This window comes from Aphidius gifuensis, linkage group LG4 (genome assembly GCF_014905175.1).
Source record: "Aphidius gifuensis isolate YNYX2018 linkage group LG4, ASM1490517v1, whole genome shotgun sequence".
Lineage (NCBI taxonomy): Eukaryota > Metazoa > Arthropoda > Insecta > Hymenoptera > Braconidae > Aphidius > Aphidius gifuensis.
Genome location: NC_057791.1, coordinates 19,881,309 through 19,906,581, shown reverse-complemented (window position 1 = coordinate 19,906,581; position 25,273 = coordinate 19,881,309). Strand labels below are relative to the sequence as shown.

The 25,273-nt window shown below is 25.9% G+C and overlaps 2 protein-coding genes across 8 annotated transcripts in view; one reads left to right on the top strand and one right to left on the bottom strand.

Annotated features, from left to right (window-relative positions):
• The window catches only part of LOC122855527 (teneurin-m), a 306,365-nt gene that overhangs the window by 220,661 nt on the left and 60,431 nt on the right, over nucleotides 1-25,273 (bottom strand). The window lies entirely within an intron of this gene.
• LOC122855530 (sialin-like) lies at nucleotides 4,838-13,877 on the top strand. Of its 4 annotated transcripts, XM_044156970.1 has the most exons (11): nucleotides 4,838-4,909; nucleotides 6,347-6,634; nucleotides 7,449-7,544; nucleotides 10,934-11,081; nucleotides 11,165-11,459; nucleotides 11,542-12,127; nucleotides 12,216-12,348; nucleotides 12,452-12,582; nucleotides 12,672-12,726; nucleotides 12,809-12,864; nucleotides 12,940-13,877. In XM_044156970.1, exons 4-11 carry the CDS (start codon nucleotides 11,078-11,080, stop codon nucleotides 13,114-13,116), a joined length of 1,437 nt encoding a protein of 478 aa, XP_044012905.1. In that variant the 5' UTR covers nucleotides 4,838-4,909; nucleotides 6,347-6,634; nucleotides 7,449-7,544; nucleotides 10,934-11,077; the 3' UTR covers nucleotides 13,117-13,877. The 4 variants fall into 4 exon arrangements, with proteins under 4 accessions (XP_044012905.1, XP_044012906.1, XP_044012907.1 ...); XM_044156972.1 differs by lacking the exons at nucleotides 4,838-4,909; nucleotides 6,347-6,634; nucleotides 7,449-7,544 and adding exons at nucleotides 9,352-9,599; nucleotides 9,689-9,768; XM_044156971.1 differs by lacking the exons at nucleotides 4,838-4,909; nucleotides 6,347-6,634; nucleotides 7,449-7,544 and adding an exon at nucleotides 8,627-8,834.

Below are 25,273 nucleotides of genomic sequence, written 5' to 3'. Positions count from 1 at the left end.
GTTCACTTTTTTTCTTATTTTATTCTAATTTTTTATTATTAATATTATTTTTGTTATTTTTTTTTTCAGTTCTCGTCTCTTTTGCTGAGTATACGCTGTTACCCCACTTCTCATGGTACTCGACCGTAAAGAAAGATAAGACGACCAAAAGTTCATACCGGAAAAGTTCTTCTAATATCTTGCTCGTTTGCAAGCATTTAAAATCCGTAAATTTTCATAACGCTCGACAGCGTACTCTCGCCTTAAAGTTTCCGGAACATGAAAATCGGTTATGTTGGTAAAATAAAATTCAATTTTTTATTATTATTATTATTTTCATTAAAATTATTATTTTTATTTATTTATTTATCTATTTATGTATATACAATTTTATAATGAAAAATAATTTAAAAAAAAAAAAAAGAAAATGATATATTTTATAAATATATATGCATATATGGAAAAAATAATTTTTTGTTATTATTATTGTCATTCACAGGTGTTGAAGGAGAAAAATAAATGTAAAAAGTGAGTGATGGGCTTGGCAGTACCATCAGCAAAACGAGAGACGACGACTCGTCGTATGCACAAATCGTTGTCTCGTCATTCGCAATGTCTGGTTGATGCACATATGCTCGTTTTACCTCTGGGAAAACGAGTGCGTACTCTGAGAGGCTAGACAGTATGTGAAGAGGGATATACAGACAGTATAAAATATAAAAAAACAAAAATATGAAATTCTGTAAACGATGCAACCGACGAGTGGAAAAGCTCTGTCTCGGCTTTGTATTAGGAAAAATACTCAGCGAAAATACTGTATGTAAAAAAAAAAAAAGTAATAGTAAGTATATATACAAAAAAAAAAAAAAAAAACAATAATAATAGATGTTGAAAAATAAATGCGAGTTGAGTTTGGTTGACAAGCAATGAAGCATTTTAAACTCAGTTCAATTTTATTTAGCAAGCTCTTCAAGCTTTATTCAGCATCATTTTATCTTACTTGTTTTTTTTTCTTTTTTGGCTATAACAAAGTTTCTTAAAATGACTTTCAACGATCATTTACATTTGTAAAATTTAATGTTTCACAAGAAAATTATACTCTCAAACCAGACTACATTAAAAATTCATTTATAAAACTCATCTATCAAATGAATAATAAAAAAATTGAGTGAAATATATATATCAAGATGAATAAGTCATATTTAAAAAGAAAAAAAAAATTATCATGTATTATTGAAAAAAGTTTCAATGAATTGATGAAAATGTTTTTGTTGTAGTGTACACAGATAATTTTATAAAACGACGATTTGTAAATGGATTCATGCAATTTTAGTTTCTATTTACAATCCACTTGTGCTCCATTTACGTTGTGAAATCGACATGATGGAGACAAAAAATAAAATAAAGGAGGAAATGCAACGGAATAAACGAAAGAAAGAAAATAATATCTTTGTTTCTTTTTTTTCTCTCGACTTTTAGCACTTCAATCCTGCCACTGTTAAACTGCCCGCAGGGTGGAAAATCCTTCTGCAGATAATGGAAATGTCGCTGCGACATTGAAGAAAGAAAGAAAAAAAAAAAGACTGTGAGTTTTATTTATTTATATTTTTTTATTCTTGGAATATTCTACAACATATATACATAAAACTTTTGTTATAAATATAACAATACCTACTTTGCATTATGCGTAATATTTTTTCCAAGAAAAATTGATAAAAAAATAAAATAAAAAATCTACATTTTCTTTTTTTTTGATAAATTAATCAGCGTTTTTTTTTATAAAATGTTCTACATAAAATATAATGAATAACAAGTAATTAAACGTTTCCATTATAAAATAAATTTAAATAAATAATAAAAACAATAAATAAAATTAAAAAATAAAATATTTAAATTATAAAATAATAGAGCCATCATGATTTAACGTGGTAGTTTGAATAAATAATTAAATAAAAATAAAAAACTGAAAATAAAACAATGTTAAAGGGTCATAAAATATATTTTCAACATTCACGTCAAAATATAATAACGTATTATTAGAATTTAATGTGTTTGTTGAGGTATATCGAGGCTGTATGAACCTGATACAACCTAATTATCACATCAACATGCGCGCATGTGCGTTAAATTGTGATATATATTTTATCATAGATAATTTTGTATATAGCTATATATAAAATATAAAAATTAGATAAAGATAGTTAGATACATCAGAGATGATGAGAGAGAACCTATGAACATCACCACCACACCTATTATTTTCAACCCGATAGCGTCGACGATGTAATTATATATCCATCCCGGCTTTTGATGCGGCTTTAATCTAGTTCTAACCCAAGCGAAGGATCACTCTCTTCTCTCTTGCACAAATTCTCATACCCTTTTGCTCAGTGTTACACTATTGCTTTATATATTATATATATATATACTTACATCTATTACTCTTTTGCTTCTACATGAGAGTTACCAACATTGGACGTAGCATGGCTACCAGTGGACTTGGAATAATCACTTATCTAACTTATCTAACTTTGATCCTACTGTTGATGTAAATTTTACCACAACAATTTAATATTATATATTCAACATTTATTTTATTATTTTATCATTTAACAAATAAAATTACTTGATAATAATAACAACTGTTTTTATTTGATTTTCAGTATCTTGATGACGTCTGGGAAAATTTCGAATGAATAAAGAAAAAATATTAAGTGGTATGGTCTTGTTAATATATTAATATCTATTTAGCATTAAATATTAAGAAATAGAAAAAACTCTAACAAAAGAAAAGAACTATTGCTAAAGTTTTTTTTTTCAAGGTGTTAGATCAAACTAGATTACACGTATTAATGCACTTTTTGGTGTTGGCTCCACCTTCATCTCCACTTAGCACCTTAACGCCCAATAAAGCCTTGATTGGCTTTTGCAAGATTTGATCTTTTACTTTTAATGGCTAGTTCATCAAAAATGAATGAGAAAAAAATTTACGCTTACTTAGTGTGATGATTGATCAAAAAAAAAAAAAGAAATGACTAAAAACCTTTTATTAAAAAGTATTATCAAGTGGGAAAAATATTTTTAATAGATCAAGAAAAACCTGAATAAAAACTATCGAGTATAAACTTTATAAATAATTTATTATCTGATTTTTAAATTTTCATTTTATTATATTAAAAAAGACAGTTAAAATTTAAACTCGTGATTATTACATGGATGAATAAATCACAGATTAATTAAATTTTTAAAAAACGCTTTTAGAGCAAGCTGTTAATCTGTGGATAATAAATTTTATTTGACTTCAGTTCATTAATTTAAAAAATAATATATATCAAAAAATAAATTGATAATAAATTTAATAGTCTATGAAAATTTTATTTTAATGTTAAATTTTAAATTTTATTTATATCATATATAGTGACCGTTGATAAACAGACAATAAATATTATTTTTACATCAAAATAAAATATATATACTTATATAATAAAAATATTGTAATAAATATTTTGTTTGATTTTGTATTAAAGTGAACATGATCGGATTTACGTCAAAGAAAACAAATAGTTAAAAAATTTACGATACTTTTAGATTCATATTTTATCATCTGGCATGAGTTATTTTTCACGCTTGAACCTTTTTCATTTTTTTTTTTTTTTTTTTTCGCTATGTATAACAGTAGCACACACGTGGATGTTCAACACCTGTACGATAGTGTTTTTATTGGAGTATGCGCACCTGTGATGATCCTAGCTAAAGCGCAACAGCCCTGGATCACAGGATAAAAAAATAAAAGTAAAAAAAAAAGACAAATGATAAAATAAAATTTAAAAAAAGTCGATTGTTTGGTCTGTCTGCTAGGTTGATGTATGAAGACTGCCCACAGGCATACCCGTGCTCTTCATAAATTTAAACCCTTTCCCAAGGTTTACGTTAATATTGTTACGACCTTCACAACTTTTTTTTTTTTATTATTAATTATATATATTTTTACAAATTGACACAAACTTTCAATTTAAAAAATTATTTTTAATTTTGTAATTTATTTTGTTTTAAAGTTTTGTTGGTGGTTTTACTGTGCACAGTGAGTAATTTTATAATCGATGGAGCTACTGGAACATGGGAAAATTTGTGGAACAATACAGGAATATTAACCAGGTATTTTTTTATTTATTTAAATTGAGGAATTTTTTTTTCTTTCTTTGATGGAAAACAATAGAATAAATATTTTTGAGATATTGTAAATTATATTTTTATCATCTAAAACTTTATTACACATTAATTATCTGTGAAATATATTTTAAAAGTACGTGATAATAATAATTTTTAGGGAAAATTTAAAAAACTCCAATTAAAAATATCGTTTGATTTAAATTGAAAAAAAAAATATTTCTATTCGTAATTTTTTCCACAAGTGTTTTACATGTTTTCTAGAAATTATTACATGTAGTGTTAATAACGACTCTATTCTACTATTAATTAAAATTTTTTGCAATTGTCTTCTTTTTTTATATTTGTGATAATAATATAACTTTTTATTATTTCATGTTTTTTTTTCAGTTGTACATGATTCAGATGACTCTTGAAACATCTTAACATTATGGAGAGTCACGATTATGGTTGTCGGTGTGATAATTAGTGACTAGTGCCCTCGGAAAAAAGTGAAAATGAAGCGGGGAAACTTCAAACAATATCCGAAAGAAAGAGTATAAAAAACGAGATTAAAAAAAAAGAAAATGAAAATAAAATGAGCCAATGGAATGCAGAAGAAGGTTGGTTACAAAAGTATTTAGATGTTTCAAAGATTTGCAAACCACAACTATATATATGTGTTTTATCTTTATGTCTGATGATGAAGTAGAGATGAAATAAAATAAAAGTAGAATGGAAAAAGAGAAACAACCACAAGATCTTGGATCACCATAGCCGATTGGTAAGATTTAATGAGAAAACCACAAGTACAGATAAGATTCATAAAGCAGATTGTTGAAGACAGCTTTAAATGAATAACGAGATATTCATATATATAAAGTAAAAATTGAAAAATATATATATCATAAATTAATAGTCGTATCTTTTTTGTTTCTCTAATAAAAAGATGATAAATATTTTTTTTTAATTTTATTTAAATAGCAGTTAAAATATCTCAAGAGAAAAAGACAAAATTTAATATTTTCATCATCCAGTTTTAGTATAATTAAATGATAAAAAATAAAAATTATATTTCATGGTGGTTTTAAAGTTGTAGGTAGTAATTGTACGTCGGCTTTTCTCATGTCTAATAATAAATGGACAGGTATGTAATTACGTCAGTCATGTAGGCACACGTTTACAGTACAACACGTACAATTTAAATTTCCTGTCCTCGACTCTTCACTTGTTATTTAATTTCTATACGTGTCTATTAAATCATGTCTCGTATTTAATTTATTATTCCATATTTTATGTGATTAATTGGGCTAACTCAATCAACTTTTTTTTATTTGTTTTCAACTAATTAACGTGCACAATTATTTGAATAAACGTAAATAATTATTTCTTTGTTTTGCCAATATATAATTAATTAATTAAAATGGAATAAATAAAAAAGCCAATAAAAGTATTGAATTGAAAAATTGATTTAACAAATGACTACTCAATTCAATGCTTTATGATTATTTTATATTTGAATATTAAAACGGAGCTTTTTTTTTTTTTTGATGAATTAAAACAATTTTATCGTGTAAAGGTTTATTTAAAAAATTATTAATAAATTAAAAAGTTTAAGTCAGTTTTTTAATGCAGTTAATACAGTCAAGTTATTCTTTATGAATCTTAGATAAGTTGATCTTTATATATATACTTATAGTGAATAGAAAGTAAAAGTTTTTTTAATTTTTTTAAAGATTTAAAAAAAAAAAAATGAAAATAAAAGATTTGATTTTTCATAGAAAATTAAATTTTGAGGTTGAATAAAAGCAAAGGCATGTTTTAAAAATACATTTGCAAATGGTGTTCTTTAGAGTGATTTTTTTATTTTTTAATTCATGAGTAAAAGCAAAAGGGACAAGATTTGCCAGCTAGATTGCATTAATGCATATTAAAACTCGTGACAATCTATTCTGAAGATCGTTAAATTTATTCTTTGCTCCATATAAAATCGTATTATAAATAGTTGTTTTTTTTTTTTTATTTTTTTAAATATAATATCAAACAATTTATATATGAATATTGTTATTATTTTATTTTTTGCATTGTCATTGAAAATCCGTTAACCTCATGAAGACAGTTCCTTGAACTCTGCATATTTTATAATATACATTTATAATTTTTTTTTTTGTTTTAAATAATATATTTTGTTTATTTTAAATTGTTTTTTATTATTTTCCAGAAGCAAAGGATCCTTATCGAGAGGTGAAGACACTGAGAAAAAGGATCCCCATGGTCGGCTTGGAATTTAATCGGTTGAGACAAAGTTCTTGGTGAGGTAGTAGCTCATTCCTCTTAGTGAGTACCGAGTTTACCCACGGGACGATGTTACTCCACGGGATGCCAAGAGAATCGCGATTCTTAATGATAAAAAAGAAGGAAATTCAAGAAAAAAAATCATGTATAAAAAATACAAATGAATATTCACAAACTTCAAGTTCATTTCCCATTTTCTTGGATTTTTTAAAAGGTAAAAAAAAATCAAAATTAACAAGCATATTTTAATAATTTTACATTCAATTAAATTTAAAACAAGTACATAATTATTAATACTTATTACACTTGAAAAACTTTTACCATTTTTATCAGTTAAAACAAAAATTAAAATAACAATTTCATAATTTTATTTAAAAATAAAATTAAACAGAGCTGTTTGTTTAAATAATTTTAGAGAATAAATTTATTTATTTATTTGTTGTATTGATAATGACTATTATTGTTTGTCGAAATACAATTGTGTACGACAATTGTAATATCTGATTTGTCATTTAAGTATGTATCAAGTGAAGTAGTAAACAAAATGATTGTTGATTATATCGAATGAAGTGATACTGACACTAAGCTAAAGTGCTTCACTTGTATTACTGATTGTATCTGACACATCTCTTATATGTTTCTGGCTTCCATAGCCCCATTCAAATCCTTCAGGTTATATATCTACGTATATACATAATTTAAACTTGATACTATCGCTTCTATCAATATGTGTTTTCTCATTAATACACACATATCAAATCACATCAATTGTGCTAAATTAACACTTTGACAAAATCAATATCAAATTCATTTTACTTGAAAAATCATAAATTTTTAATTCAAATATACTACTTTTATTTAAAATTATTATTTAAAATTTTATTACTCAATGTGCCAAGTCAAATGAGATTTTGGTTTATAATTTCGTTTTTTTTTTTTTTTGAATTAAAAATAACAAGAAATAAAAATTTTTTTAAGTTAAATTAAACACGTCTACATTGTAATGAGGAAATTTAATTTTTTTTCAGGTACTTGACTGGCTAAACGCTTATTATGACGTTAATTGAACTGAGAGAAAAAAAAAAAGGCAAACTTCAGAAAATTCATTGAAGTAGAAAAAGAAGGTAATCAAAATTTTCTTTGGTAGATTTAAATATTTTTATTTTTTAAATAATTTTAATTTATTCATATTCGAGTCATGCTTATGGTATCAATGTATATATGAGTCATGTAGTTTAGGGCTTCATCCTGCAGTGTATCATAATACCAGTAAGCCCTGAATCGTATCATTCTATGCTCAAGACATTTCGATTTTAATATCAAATTTTATATAATATATGACACACACAAGACTGCCCACTTGTCACATGTCCATCTCTATGTCACTTTCTTATTTTATTTCTTTAAATAAAAATATAACTTTTAAAAAAATTATCATTCCATATTTATCAAGCTATAAATAATATTTATTTTTATTATTACATTTTAAATATTAATATATTCACTGAAATCTTTAGATTTATTTTCACTCACTTGATATGAAAGTTAAAAAATATTTTTATTTCTTTTTCTATCTTTATCTTTCTATTTTTTTTTATATTATTTTCTTCGTTTTTATTCATATATATCAATATAAAATATTTGATTCAAAAAGAAAAATGTACTTGAAAATTCTTGACATTGCACATGAAAAATTTTTGCAAAGAAATCAATTTGTATAAATGTCAAGAGGTCTATTCACATCATTGATTGTTACATTGGAAATAGTGTGGATAGAAAAAAATTATAAAAAAAAAGAAATAGTATATTCGTGTCACTTGGGATAATACGGCTGATGCCAAACTGTTTCATCCTCTCATTCTCTATTTTTTTTTTATTTCATTTTATGTCAGAGAGAATTTTATTCATTCATTTATCTTTATATCATTTTTTTTTTTATCTCACATTTTTATTTTTCCTTTTATCTTTATTCACTTCCTCTTTTTACTCAGTTGCGAATAGCGAACGTGAAGGGAAAGTCAGTAGGGTCATTCGTCATCGTTAGTGTTTTATTCAGTGACATGGCTTGATTCGCGAGTGCAAACTAAATTCAGTGTAATGTACAAACAAAACGTCAATAATAGTGGCATATCATTTAACATTAAAAAACAAAACCATATTTAATTTAAAGAGAAAAAAAAAAAAAGAAAATAACAACTATAAATTATTTTCTAAAAGGGGAAGAAATATGATGATCATATATTTATAATATTTTGTAGATTATAATCAAAAATAAAATTTAAATTTATATTTAAGATAAAGGTAAAATCATGCGTAACTATTAGGGAAAATATGGGCTGTCCGATTATGTCAAAACTCTTGGGAATTTGACGGTGAAGTGTGCGGATGCCCCGCGGTCAGATCATACATCTCATGTAAATAATGTGCATATATATCACTTGTATATATTTCCCCTCGCATATAAATTCCATTTGTTATTGTATAATAATAAAAATATAAATAAAACATAATATCAAATTGTAAATAACAACTACATGCTATATATTTATTTATTTTTTATTATTATTTGACTTTATTGATCTACTAAAAATTAAACAGTTTGTTTTTCTTTATTTTTTTTTAATTTATATTTCAAAAACAAATAATTATTATTATTCTATTTATTAATTCAAGTAGCTTGAAGTTTAATTATGTTTATACAACAGCTACCATACTGAAGATAAAAATTTATCATGTTTAAATAATGTTTTTTATTTTTATTTTTTTATTTGCTGATAATGCAAAATACTTAAGTTATATGATTGACTTGTTAGTCAAAATATAATATTACATAAGTCATTTAAAAATATTCAAGGTTTATTTTTTATCAATTGTCATTGAGCATTAAATGAAATAAATTTTAAATAACATATCCGCTCATTTATTTTTATTATATTTTACTACAAAATTTTAAATCGTTATCATAGTGTACGTGATAGGTCGAGACCTTATAACCCCGAGGTCTTGCTTACCTCTTCGTATAACGTCTTTACCTTTTTTTTGACTTTTTTTCATTTTTATTTTTATTTATTTTATGTTATTTACTTTTTAACTTTTTCTTATTTTTCTTCTACCGATTGAAGCCAAGTAAACCATGAAAATTCTAAATGACTCGGTTTCTCAAAGTGCATCGTAACTCGGTAATACCTTAAACTCATGTGTATTCTGTTCAGCAAATAAATATATATACTTTAATGTGTCTTTTTTTTTTTTTTTTTTCATGTTTCAGTTTAATCTCTGTCTGTCTTTTTCTCTTTTGGTAGCTCGCTCTCAGTTATTTACAAACTGCTGCGTCAATTTGATCAAATGGTAAATGAAAAAAAAATTAAAATAAATAAAGCTGATGGATTTATAAAAAATCAAAAACAAAATGATGAAATTCATAACAACAAGGATTAATGAATGCATATCGCTGATTCCAGTTGACCGCGATATCAATATTAATAGCTACCAATGACGTTGATGTTTAAACGAGTGGGAGATTTTCATCTTAAAGAAAAAAAAAATATATAAATATCATGAAAAGAAGAGGGTGGCTTCTGAATTGTAAATTTACGAGTCATTGTGGGCACTGAATTGATTTGTAGCTGATAAAAATACTATTAGACAATGAATCGTCCTAAAAATAAATAAGAAACAAGTGTATAGACATATATAAATATTAAATATAAAAGTTATAGTTATGATTTTGATATTGATGAAACATGCCTCCGATTTGAACTTTGGAATTTTCAAATAACCCGTTCTCAATTCAGTATGCTGATTGGATCTTTTGTCTCTTTCACTCATTCTAAAAGTAGCTTCTTTTTTTTTTTTTCTTAATATTAACATTCTGATAGCCATGGTTCATAAATATTAACTAGTAGCACTGTATTTATTCAAGTTTCGTTTCGTTTTTTTTTATTTCTTTAAAAGGCAAAATATTTTTTAATTTTTTTTTTTTTCTTCATTGATATACACGCCTACTTTGCAACGAAGAGTCTGACTGAATTTTTTTATTTTTTATTATCAGCATAGTATGCAAGATAACTTGTCAAACAAATCGTGATGCGAGCAACATCGAGAGTGTTACTTGTTATGTGAAACTCAACACTTAGTTTATAATGAATCATTTATTGTCTCATCTTGATTAACGTTTTAAATTATTCAAAGATATATAAAATAAAAAAGTGAGATACAATAAAGTGTGTTGCTAATAATAATGATTTAAAAATTAAATTAAAATTAAAAATGTTTTGAGAGAAAATAATTAAATTTTAATTAATTCGAAATAACAAAAGCTAGCTTTGTATTTTTTTTTTTTATTTTTGTAGTTTTCTTTTATTATCTCATGATATAATATTTTTATTTGATATTTTTAAAATTAAATTTTATATTAATTAACTTTATTATTAGTTTGGTTTAATATATAATTAAAATAAATAAATAAACAAATAATAATAATATATTTTTGAAAATAATATCCATGTTACAGTTTTCACACATAAAGTCGTATGTTTATGTCAATTATAAAGGCTAATCGTGACAGAGATTAAGAGGTTGTCTCGTGTTTTTCAGTTATTCAACGTCTACACATTAATACTCAATTTTAATAAAAATCCAAAAAAATAAAATAAAAATGGGTAAGATATATTTTATGACAACTTTATTTACAAATATAATATAAATCATATTTTTTATTAAAAATTTTATATTATTATTACAGCTGGCTATGTAAGATTTGTCTTTGCGATTATGTTGTGCATTGCGAATATGATAATATATGGTCTCAAGGTTAATATATCAACAACCATAATAGGTATGGTTAAGACTAAAATTGTAAATAATAATGATTCGTCGTCACACGAGTGTCCAGCATTTGATAATATAACAAGCACTAGTGGTGGTGGTGGTCTTGAAGGCACTTATGAATGGTCAACAACTGAACAAGGACTTGTTGTTAGTCTTTATTTTGCTGGTTACATGCTTGGCATGTTTCCAGCTGGATATTTTGCTGATAGGTTTGTATATATCATCAATATCTTGATGGTTTTTTTTATTTGAAAAATAAATAAATGGTTTCTTTTTTTTTTTGTTTGATAGATTCAATACAAAATGGGTACTACTTATATCGGTATTTTGTAATGCCATTTTTACATTGATGGTACCATGGGCTGCTGATGCAATTGGTGTATTATTATTTTTACGATTCATGACTGGTTTAGTTAGTGCAGTTAATTTACCAGTTGTTAATGTACTTGTTGGTAAATGGGTTGTTTATGAAGAAAAAAGTACATGGGTTGGTATTATTTATGCTGGTACATCAATTGGTACTGTCCTATCAATTTTATCATCTGGTTTTATTATGAATGGATTTGGTTGGCGTACTGTTTTTTATGTTCATGGTATTATTCCTTTAATTTGGTGTATTTGTTTTGCATTATTTTTTGCTGATTGTCCAGAACAACAAAAATTAATTAGTGAAAATGAAAGACAATTAATTGTTAAATCATTTGGACATCGTCAGCCAAATTCTAGTAAACGTAAAATACCATGGAAACATATATTTACATCAAAACCAATGTGGGCACTTATTGCAACAAATACATTTGGTAATTTTTGCTGGTACTTTATGCTGACACAGCTGCCACTTTATATGAATAAAATGCTGAGATTTAATATTAAAAGTGTAAATTTATTTATTATTATTATTTTATACGAAACGTAAGGATAATAATAATATAAAAGTTTTTTATAATTTAATTTAATTTTTTTAGAATGCTGTCATCAGTTGCTCGCCTTATCTTATTAACGCAGTGACTAATCCTTTGCTTGGAAAACTACTTGACTGGGGTAGAAATCAAGGATTTTGGACTCAAACTTCTGGACGTAAAATTGCTGTTGGTGTTAGTAAGTAGATTAAAAATTATATCATAATAATTTATTAAAATCATGATATTGTCTTTTTAGTATTATGAATTATTTATATTTATTTTTTTTTTCTTTTATTTAGGCTGTATTCCACCAAGCATTCTTATGATTGCGATTGCTTACATGGGCTGTGAACGTTTGTGGACAACTATCATGCTCGTTTGCAGTATTGTTCTTGGTGGAGCAATCTTCGTTGGTCATCTTATAAATCAGGTCACTTGAAAAATATAATAAATAAATTCTCGTCGTTTTTATTTGTAACTTTATTAATTTATATTTATTTTTTTAACTTTTTGGAGCAGAATGACTTGGCACCAAACTACGCTGGAATTCTCATGGGTTTGACAAATTTCCCTGGTTAGTTTTGTTCATTATTTTTTATTTCAAAATGAATCATTAACAATGATAAATTAATTTAATTTTTCTTTTTTTTTTTCAGGCACAATATCTGCATTTGTATTGCCAGCACTCGTCGGAGCATTGACCGAGAATGGAGTAACTTAAAATTTTAAATTATTCAATCAACATAACTCAACATAAATTTAATGTCATGTTTTATTTTTATTTCAGCATACATTTCACAATTGGCGTTACATTTTTTGGATATGTGTCATTGCTCAAATGACGGCTTTTGCAATATTCACAATTTGGGGTACAGCTAAAATTCAAAAATGGAATTATCCTGAAGGTTCACCAGAGAGAGAACAAGCGGATGCTGTTGATGAAACAGAAACACGAATGATTTAACGAAAAAATAAATAAATAGAATAATAAATTTTTAAATTTCGTTAATCTAAATAGTTGACAGCACATGTAGCAGGAAATTAGTTAATTAATTATCATTTTAAAGTTAGAAAAAAAAAAAAAAAAAGTAACAATAACGGAAGTACTGAGATTTAACAGGAAGTTTGTTTGTTTGTTTGTTTGTGTAGTTCGACACATATTGTGTGGACCACAATTAGCAAAAGACCACCCGTACTTTTGGCCAATTAACTACCACCTGGTAACTTAAATTCTGTCTATTCCAATTAGTACTGTCTACTGATGGTCTTGATGTTTTTCTTTGGTGGTCTTTTTTCTTGCCTCAACAAACCAAAAATTAAAAATAAATAACGTAACATAACACAGTCAAAAAAAAAAAAAAAAGCCTCAAAGATACTTTGAGCCAATTGCCATCTATTTTTAGTCACTCTTCAAATATATTATATAAAAAAAAAAGTGATATTAACAGACATTCGTATTTAGCAATTTTATGATTTGTTATTTAAATAAATTTGCTAAAAAATATAATTATTTTTATTTTGTTTTTTAAAAAACAAATAAGTATCTCATAAGCATGACTATGTATTAAATAATATAATTTTCTTTTTAAGGTACCATCTCAACCCTTTTGAAGCAGGTGACTTTATTTATATACATAGATAAAAACAACCTGCTTGGAATTTGCTGATGAAGCATCGAATTGTTACTTTACTTTCGTGGGAAAACACCTGCTACCATCAAAACTTCTGCCATGAATTTTTCTTTTCATTATACATATATTTTATTTTAATTTTTTTTTCTTCATCTTGAAGAAAATGAAAGTCACGAATAATATAAGTATATATATATATATATCTGAGATTCAAATTATTTATTATTTAATATTATGTGATTTTATTCAATCTTTCATATGATAAAATATTTTAATATATACATTTAAAAATAAAAAAACATTTCCATCTACATATTATGCAGGAAAATAATGGAATAGGAATAGTTAATCTCACTGGCGACGATTATAACACGTAGTTGTCTGGATTCAAAGCATATGTATGATTCAAAGCACATATATATATGTATAATATTATATTATTTTCAACTACTAATACAAGAGATAGTGGAGAACAAGCTGAAAGGCACCCACCAGACCGCACCGTTATTATTACTAGCGATAAATCGTCACATTTAATAAGAGACCAACCATATTGTACGCGTTGGGATTTTACCTAGAGTATACTCTCTCGTATCCGGAAGTATCTACCCTTAAAATCCTCATACTTGTAGAATTTTAATTCAATGATAAAATTCAATTTTTTATTTTTTAACTTTTCTCTTTTTGCTATAAACATTTTATATTTTATTTTTAATTTACATGTTAAAAGTATGGTAAATTTAGAAATATTTTTTAATTAAGAATTTTATTATATTTATATATTTTATTAAAAATTTTATGATTTATTTTGAAAAATTTTAATTTTAACAACACAAGATGTTGTAATTTAATTTTTTTCTTTTTGAATATTGTTATATTGAATTTTGTTTCTTTTTTTTTTTTGTGCAAAAAGGTAAAATTTGTTTTTTTCTTTGTTGGTTGAATGTAGGTCAGTGGTGTAGAAGGGTTGAGGTAAAATAATATTCAAAATGGAATGGCAGTATGAGGTAGTCACAAAAACAGCTGTGGCCGTCTGTTACTGTTGAATTTTCTACCCTCTTGAATTTTCTCGTGTGCATGGTACCAGTCATGTCAGACACTTCATTTTCTTGTGTTATATTTACAGGTAGTATTGTAAGTATTTCGTATTCTTTGGTGTCACGTATTACAACTTATGAGATACGCACGTGTGTTCAACTACCGTTAAAATTTTCTTGGTTTATTTCTTGTACATTCACAGTCACGAGTTTTGGATAACAGAACTTTTGCTTTATTGAAAATGATTAAATTATTTAAATTAATATTTAATTTTAATCATTTTAGTTTAAAATATTTTTCAATATGTTTTTATATAAGTTTCAAATTTTTCGCGCGCTTTGAAAATTATTACTGCCCTCTTGTGCTCTAAAGCTCAACTAATTTTTTTTTTTTTCTTTCTCTCTCTTTCAACCCCCCCACAAAGTCAGTGATCATCTCATGACGCCGGGGGTTCATGTGTACGTGTTATTTTTACTCCAAAAATATTATAAAAAAATGTCAAAGTATTGTGTTAAGTGTTATAAAAATGTTAAATTACAATCATTAATCGACAAGGTAACATAATCATTAATATTTCATCAATATTTAATAACATTTAAAGCATTAAAATTACTTGCATTTCAGACGTATTTACTACATGTAAATGTAACCTTCAAAATGGCCACCGTTACTCAGCCAAATGTTGAATTACAATTCTCGATTGACAAGGTAAATTATTCATCAATATTTTATTAATATTCCATCTCAATATCTTAATCTCAAATGTCACTCTACTTACTAAAAATATTTTCAATTATTTATCGTAAAAATCTGGACGTTGAGTGTCGTATCTTTTTTTTTTTTTTTTTTTGCTCCAACTTTTAGTATTTTTTTTTTTTTTTGAATCATTTTTTTTTTTTTTCTGCTCCAATTTTTATTTATTTATTTTTTTCTCTATGTTCACTCTTAGTTTGTTAATTTTGTCTTTTTACAATTTTTTAAATTCTTCATAATTCTCAACAAACAATAAAATAACAGATAAAATATTTTTTTTTTCTCAACTACATTATTGAGTGAATAAATATTGACAGAAGTAAATTATTTTATGTCGAGTAATTATTATTATTTATCTTGGAGTTATTGTTGTTATATAAGCTTTGTTTATTCAACATTATTTTGTTGTTGTTCTAATTATACTTCACTGAATATTCATGCAACTTCAAAATAATTCTAAAAACTTGGTACAATTCACTGATGTGCATTATGCTCGTATAAATAATATGCCCACCATCTAAATTTATCATATTTATTCCTTTTCTCTTGTCTTTCTATATATATATTTATTTACTTTTTTTTCATTTTTACTTTCTATACCCTCGCCAACAGCATATTGCGCATGCATAATTTAGTTATCTCTCAAACAAATAACAAAGTTTTCGCATCCTGATGAGCACACACAACTATATACAACTGATTTTGGAATGTCACCATTTGTCACTGACATCCAAAATATTTTACAGATACTCTAATTATTATTATTTTTTTTATTTGCAAATAATAACTTTTATTTTTTAAATAACAATTTCATTTTTAAATAATTATTTTATTTTATTTATTCTGATTGTGCATTCATTATGCTTGTTTGCTTGAAAACAAAAATTAATCAAAATTTTATTTTTACATTTTAAATTGTTTTGGAATTTTATTTCGTTTTATTACAATTAGTTAAAACATGACAAATAAATCATTTAATCGGTCTACCATGAAAATTATATGAATTCCAATTACACAGCCTTGATTTATGCATATTTAATTTTCTTTTTTTCTATTTTTGTTTTTATTTTGTAAATTTTAATTGATTATTTGTTTTTTTTTACACTAAAATTGCGTGTTTTTATTGACCAAGTAGTTGTCAAAGTGTAAATATGATTGAAGACAATTTTTTATTATTAAAATGACACTTTTTTTTTTACTCTCTTTCTGCATTACTTTTTATAATTTTTTTTTTTTTTTTATGGTAGTTTTATTTTTAGAAATAAAAATGCTTTACAACATGAAGCTAATTCTAGATATCATCTCTGGCTTGTACATCCAGCCTCCTGTACTTTAACGTGACGTTAAAAATTTGTAATTGCACTTGAGAGCTTTTTCACAGCCCCCATAATTATAATTTCACTCGCTTGTGCCAACAAATTGAGGCAAAAATAATTATTCAAGATAATGCATCAATTCTACATAATTTGATATTAAATATTTCTAAACTACTAGTTTATATTTAATGATAATAATTTTAAATATAAAATATTGTTATTATTATTATAACAATTAAATAGTGTGTCAAGTATTTTGTTGGATCTGTATTTTCCAAGTTTTAAATAGTCCAAAAATTTGTCGTAGGCGGCGCCAGCTCACGGTTTTCTATTCCAAATAAATTTATTGACAAAATATTTTCCTATAATTATTTCTATTATTAATAAAATAAATAAAATAAAAATATTTTTATTATTTTATTCAATTGATTAATAATCATATTATATATTTTTAAAATAATGAATTATTATTATCGTCAATTTATTAACAATTTCAAGTTGATTAATCATTCAAGTTGTCGTTTTTTTTTATTTTTAACTTGATAGATTTTAATACTCGTATTATATTCGAAATATGTGAGAACAAATTATTAACAAAGTAGGTATTTGAACTACTTATGATTTAATACCCCCCACGATACACTCATGGATCTCCGCGGCGATTTGTCAAAAACATTCCTTGGTTTAAATTTATGCTGTTTTTCCGGGCATGTAGACAGCTCACTAAGATTTTTTTCTTTATTCTCTATATTTATATATATAGCCACAATAATTATAATAGCTACAATATGCAGACTTACACTTTTTCTCTGCACGATTATATAGAGATATTTTGCGATTTGTAGATGGCATACACACGCAATAACCATGTAAAAAATTTACATTGAAAAATATAAATAAAAATATAAAACATTACTTATATAGAAAAAATATTTAAAGAATGAGAAAATGAATTTTTCCTTTTTTTTTTTTTCTACAGAATAATTAATTTTTTTTCACAAACATATATATTTTACTTTTATATAATTTTTTTCATTTATTTGTTTATTTAAATTCTTTTATTAATTATTTTTTAATTATTCAATATTTTTTTTTTCATGTTTATTACGTGAGTACTTGGAGGGTTATAATGTTTCATTTTGATTGGCAATTTTGTTAAATAAGATTTATTAAAAATAACTCTGGAATTGATTTTAAATTATTTTTATTATCAGAAAAATTAAATATATATTCTTGCTTTAATTTTATTTTTATAAATCTATTTAAAAAATAAAACTGATTCTAATATTCTCAGTAGGATTTTAAAAACATGTTCGTCAAAATAAATTTGATTGCATTCAATTATTAACTGCTAATTAGTTTTTCCACTTTCAAGTAAATTGAACGAGTTCATTATTTTATTTTTCCCATATTTTTTATAATCTTGATAACTGTAAATAATTTATGTACAGTTTTTATTAAATGACTTTATAATTTTTAAAATAGCTGGCCTAATTACCAGTTTTTCTTCCATGATCTTTAAAAATTGCATCGAGTTTATATTTGAATGATAAACCACTTTTATTTAAAACATTTAAAAGTATATTTGGTGAAAATTATCTGAAAAGCTATTTAAATGCATTCGTTCAACTATTTTTTACAACAAGTTTTTTTTTAATAAAAACATATAGTTACAACTTTATTAAATACCGTGTCTTGATTATATTTTGTTGAATGAAAAATAAAAAATAAAAAATAAACCAACGTAACTCAGGTTGCCCAAGACACTCAATATAACCACGAACCTCAACGGCTGCTCAACCACTTGAGGGCATTGTGTAATATAGGTCAAGTATCCACACAAGTCCCTTAATTAATTAAGTCCTTTTGAGGGATCTTGTATGACAGTTGAAAAAAAAAAACAAAAAACATCTAGAGACAAAAGGGAAAAAAAAGAAGTTTAGACTGTAAAAAAATGGCTCGAATAAATACAGTATTCATAATTAATTTATATACAAGTATGATTTAAAAAAAAAATAATTTTTAAATAAACAACGAATAATATTAATATTTTTGATAAACAAACTTGTTATTAATATGTAATTTGATCAAGTTGTTTTCCAAGATATTCAGAATAATATTCTCTTAGCTTTGATAATAATTAGGCCAAACTTTGAAACATCAAACTTTCATCTAATTAATTACAAGAGCTCAATATATTGCTTCTTCTTCTTCTTCTTCTCGTCATGTACATGAGTATGCACTCAAGATTTTTTAAAACTTTAATTAAAAATACATATAAATTTTTTACAAACATCTTTTCGTGACATAAATAAAAAAATTTTCAATAATTTAATCTTTATTTATTCAAGTGTACCAAGTAAATTATATTGAAAAAAATTTGTCGTCTGCTTTTTTTTTTTTTTCATTTGAATTTCCTTTGTGATAATCTCAATTTGAAGACAGCACTCAAGAAAAAAATGAATTTCTTTGAAGATAAACCAATATAGAAAATATAAAAAAAAAAAAACTAGAACACTGTCACCTCATTTTCCCTAATACAAAATTATTAAAATAAAAAAAAAAAAAAGTTCAAATAAATTATTTGCTTTGTCAGTAAAAAAATAATGATTTTTGAATATAAATAATTTTTTTTTTCTGCATATATTTAAATGAAATATTTTTAAAGTAATTATATGCATAAATTAGATTCCGATGACCATAGTATTTAGTAGCATACGATCAACACCAATCAGCCAGATGAAGTAGGATGGGTGGTGGTCTATAAGGTTGGGTTTATTGAGCAAGTGCGGGATGAACGCGAATCGATGGGTTAACCCCTATGACTCTCTAGATAGTTACGAAATACATGCAAGTTATGCGTAGCGGGAAATTCCTGTGATCCAACCTAATGAGCAATTAGTAGTAGAAGTAGTTTGTCGTTGAACTCAAACGAACGTGGTTGCCACATGCCTAACAAACATCCGGTTTTTCTGCTGACATTAAAAAATTTAGTAAAGATTCTTTTCGTTCTTTAATATGCGGATCTCTCTTTCTCTTTTTCTTTTTTCATATTTTTTATTACAAAAACCACCCACGTATTTATTTTAACTATATACAATTTTGTACATGTCACTGTGAATATGTCAGCCATGTGAAAAAGTGATCGATGTTTGTCCAGAAAAAAATAATTTGACATGAATAAAATTCATTTGTCATTTGTAATTATTTATTCATTTATATTTAATTATAATACGGTAAATTGCTAAGTAATAATTTTATTTTAAATTGACTATCGTCCACATGACTATACTATTTTTAACTCGGTAGATTTCTTGGCAGCCAACATATTCATGTGAAAATGAAGTGCTCACCCTTAGGCTATCTTTTATCTATCGTTTTCTCTCTTGTTTCTCACCCCATCAATTTAAATACGTGTGCATTATATCACATTTAAGTACACACATTGCTTGATACGTTAAAGCATTCAGCTAAAGTGTGTTCGTTTATTTTATCCTACCTCAATGTTTAAAAGTTAAAACAATCACTTTTGATATAAATTTGACTAATGCAAATCTCGAGGACAAAGTTATATCTAAATTAAATTTTTATTCTATCTACAGTTGAATTATTAATTAGATTTTTTTTAAAATATATTTTAAAATTATTTTATTGTAAAATAATCATATAATTTTGAATATTATACATCTATTTTCTTTGAAAAAATAACAATTGTTTGAAGTTGGTTGATTAAATATCGTCAACGATGAGACCGGATTTGGCATTTCCTTGTTTTCATTTATTTTACACGCTGATAGATAAATATATATGAAAATCCATGTGTATATTTGTATTATTATGTATATATATAAATATGGGGGACTGACGTTGACCCCTGCACCTGACAGGGAGTAAAGGAAAGGAAGGGTTATTGCAGACAAGGGTGGTTTTCAACGTGAGAGCATAAAGCATATATGTACATATATATTGAGATAAAAGACAGGAGGTTTTTGATGTGAGAAAGAGTCAGTTGAAGAGGAATGCATGGGGTGTACATATATATATATGGATGGTATATGGCTGAAAAGGATGGGCTAATTGGATGTCGGAGGCGCAATCTTGCGGTTTCCATTTGTCATTTGGTAGTGCGAGATAGTTCTCTCTATCCTTTCCATTTCTTCCCTCTTTCTATCCCTCTTTTCTCTATATAGCAATGGCTTAACACACCCTCTTTCAGACATAACCAAAACCCACCTCGTTTCAACTCCACGCATTGGCGAATATTCTCTCTTTGAATTTGGCCATGATCCTTCAACCGGATATTACATATCTCTCTTTTGCAACTTGCCTTTCTCACCTTTGACATTATTCACATATATATCAAACATCTACTTTTATCGTATTCGTTACATGTTCAAATTCACAAATATATTATTATTTTTATTATATATTTTTATCTATGGCTCAATTTTTTTCTTTTGATTACATGCAAAGAAAAAAAATATATATATTTGGAAAAAAAATAAAATTATAGAAATTTATTCTGTTGAATTGAAAATTTATATTGTTGATTATGATATTTTTTTTTTTTGATCGAATGTATTGTCAGTCAACTTTGAGTTTTTATTATTATTTTTTTTTATCACTTTGATAAACATTTATATTGATGAGTATGAGAATTGATTGAATATATATTTTTGTGCGCAAGGGAAAGGTGTCGATGAGTGATACGACAGACTTAGAATGTGTTGCTTTGAATCATCAGTCTTCTATTATGTTCTCATCGTCTTTATAGGCCTTTATTATCCATTCGCTTGCAAAAAAAAAAATAAAAAAAATAAAAGGGGAAGCAAGATGAGGGAATTCTTTTTCCCTGCCAATAGTGCACTCGCTTTTTTCATTTGTAATTTTTTTTCTTTTTTCAAGCACTAGGGGACCTGAGTATTTTTTTCAAGCATCATTCCTCATGCCCATCATCTGATATATTTTTTCTTGCGAATTTATAAACATTTAATATTACATATATATATAGAAACATGAGGTGGCAAAAATAAACTGTTAACATGCGAAAAAAAAAATATATTTCAGAAAAATAACAAAGCATATATCAAGCTGAACATAATGATGAATCAATTTACCATACATTTTTAAGAAAATATTTATTTTTCAAATTTATAATACATGAGTTATTTTTAATGATTGTTGATAATGATATTTTAATTGGAGTTAATCAAGGTATATATAAAATTATAGGATTATTATAAGAATAATAAAGTTTTAAAATAAAATGATTGAGTTGTTGAATGATAAGAAATAATCGGGTTGATAAAAAGTTGTAAGAGTTTTTGTGGCTATATAGTAGTTGAAGATCTTTACTTTGCCCGAGGCAAATAATAGTCCGATAAATGTGGTCGTTTTTTTTTTTTTTTGGGTAAGGGACAAGGAGAGGATAAGAATACTTTTTTATTTTTTTTATTTATATATACATATATAAAAAATAAAAAAAGAATATATATATAAAAAAGTGGATAAAAGTTACTAACGAGTAAGTTACTAACAATGGTCACTCTTTGAAGATATCGTATACAGAGGAAAAGGGGGACAAGAGCAGGCCGGTGGAGGACTACATATTGGTCCGTCCTCTCCCCCTCCTTCTCCTCTTCCACCTCCTCCTCCTCTCTCCTCACTTTATTTATTTTTTTTTTCTTCTTATTCTTACTCCAAAAAACTTGCAAACTCGTTCATGTTCCATCTTCAACAATTGTCCTTGTAGTCCTTGTTCCCTATATTATATTTATTTTTGACTCTTTGTTCATTGTACTTTTGACTCGAGACTTTTTAATACTTTACCAAAAGCAATCACAAATACAAACCTTTCAAATTCAATGTCCATATACTCTCAAAGCTTTTATTATCATATATTAAATTTATATTTGATGGTTATCTGAAAAATTCATTGAACATATACTAAAATAAAATTCAGTTACTATATAAATTAATTTATTTTAATTGTATTCGTTGAGTATTTAACATTTAATATTTTCTCGTCGTTTTTTTATTTTTTATCAATTTTATTTTCATTCATTAGTTTTTATATAATATAATAGAGTTGAAGGTTTTTTTTTTTCTTTTTAATTATCAATTTGTTCAGCTTGATATACAGTTAAATTAGTCTGATGTTAAAAAATGTTATAAAACTCGAGTATAAAAAATATTCATTGATCAAACAAAGCTTTAATAAAAACAATATATATATATGGGTATATATGAGAATATAACTCAACAGGGTGGGAAAATGATGAGAGCTTTATTTGGTGGTGCAATGCTTTTCATTGAGTCAAAGCCAAATTTACTCGACGAACTGGTCGGCTAATTGGATTGTTCTGTCATTCAGATCGATCAACCGGCCAGTTTTATAAAATATCTATTTTTTTTTATTTTTCTCTAGCTTTATTTTGTATACTTTTTTTTTTCTTCTTTTTTATCCAACAATTTTTTATTTGTATTTTAATTTAAACACAAAAAAAACTCAAATTATATTATTTAAATATTTTTTATTTAAATGAAATGTATAATGAGTCAATTTGATAGAAAAAAAAGCAAAAAAATCTACTAATATAATACGTTTGAATAGATTAAAAAGAAAAAAAAAAAATTGTGAGAACGAAAAAGTAACATTGAACGTGATTCCATCTGTGACCGTGCACGTGAATATAACCTCATTCGCATTTATTGGACCATTTTCGCCCCATTTCCGTTCTCTTTACTATCAAGTACCTGAGGGTATAAAAGCTTTGGGTCTCCATTAGACTTGAAAAATCCAAAAAGTCGTAATCGATTGAGCGAATTTTTCACTTAAAAACTTTAAAAATTTCTCTCATTTATTCTTTAGTTAGAGGAAAAAAAAAAAACAAAAATAAATGAAAAAGTTATACAAAAGTTAAAGTAAAAAAAAAAAAAAAAAAAAATATTAAAACGTGTCCAAGAATCAGCGGGACTTTGGTTACGATGTGATACCACGATGGCGAATACCCTGTGAGTTACACTCGATTCGTGGCGTGCGTATCGCCAGAAGCACCAAGACGTCTGGTGAGTTGAGACCCTATGGCGGTGCCAAAGAACAAAAAAAATGAAAAAAAAATAAACTATATAAAAAAAATTCTATTCAAAAAGAATACAGACGGTCTCGAAGATCACGTAGGTTGTTTATGTAGTGAGCCACTCATCCGAAAGATGCTTCTTGAATTAACCTTAACTTTAACCACTTATTTTTTGAGCCGTAAAACTCAAAATAGTATAGAGATATTTTTTTATTTTTATTTATTGACTAAAGTCTATTCTTTGCACGCATTCAAACATTGAAGAATGTGTCTGGCATAAATTAAATGACCTTATATATATTATATAAAATTCAAGAGTTAACGTGAATATATGTTATTTGTTTTTGTCATGATCGATTCACAAGTGTTCCTATTAAGTTAGATTTCTGTCTATGACGCCCAAGTTGTCGTTGTTATTGTTGTTGTCAAGATGATGCGCGCATTGTTGTATATAACACTGATTGTTGTATATCTAGAGGTATATAGCCTGAAGGAGACGACCAATGTAGGCAAGTGGATTGTCCAAGACATCCATGCGATTGTTTGTCTATGCTCTAGTTATTGAATCGTTAGGAAGAACAAGAGGGTAACTTGAGATGAGTGGTACATAACAAGATATATCTATATGTATTTCATATCAATTTACTAATTAAATATATATCATTTACCATCAATCAGACAAACACATTATCAATTTTTGTTTTTTTTTTTTTTTTAAACAAATCATTGTTTTATCTAATAATATATCATTATTATTATATTTTTTTTTTAATTCTATTAATTTTGTTCTTAATGGATGATAGTAGTCTGTGCTACAAGTAAAAATACCGCTACGGTTTGCGTGTGTGATATAGGATTGCGTGACTAAAGCCACAAGCAGCAGTATCGAGCTAAAAACCCGACCGACCCCAAGAGATGTGAAAGAGTAAGCACGTACCTGTGATTATCAGTGAATCGTGTTAAGAGCCTATAAAGCAAATGCAAGAAGCCAAGATTCGCATACTCAAAGTGTGGTAAAAATAAAAAATTAAAAAATCCTTCGTCTATCGTAAAACATCGTCCAAGACATGTCCTTTCTCATGTTTTTTTTTTATTTATTTTAAATTCCAGTGATTGGTACAAGGTTGAAATTACAAAAAGATGCTTTGATCTTCTTTCTTTTTTTTATTTTTATTTCTTGTAGAAAAGCCAAGAGTCTTGTCGGTCAGGTTTAGAGTCGAGACACGCGGTCAACAATCCAGTGTGTTGATAACCGTCCTTACTTGGTAGCATGCTAATATATATTCGACCAGACAATTTTGTGT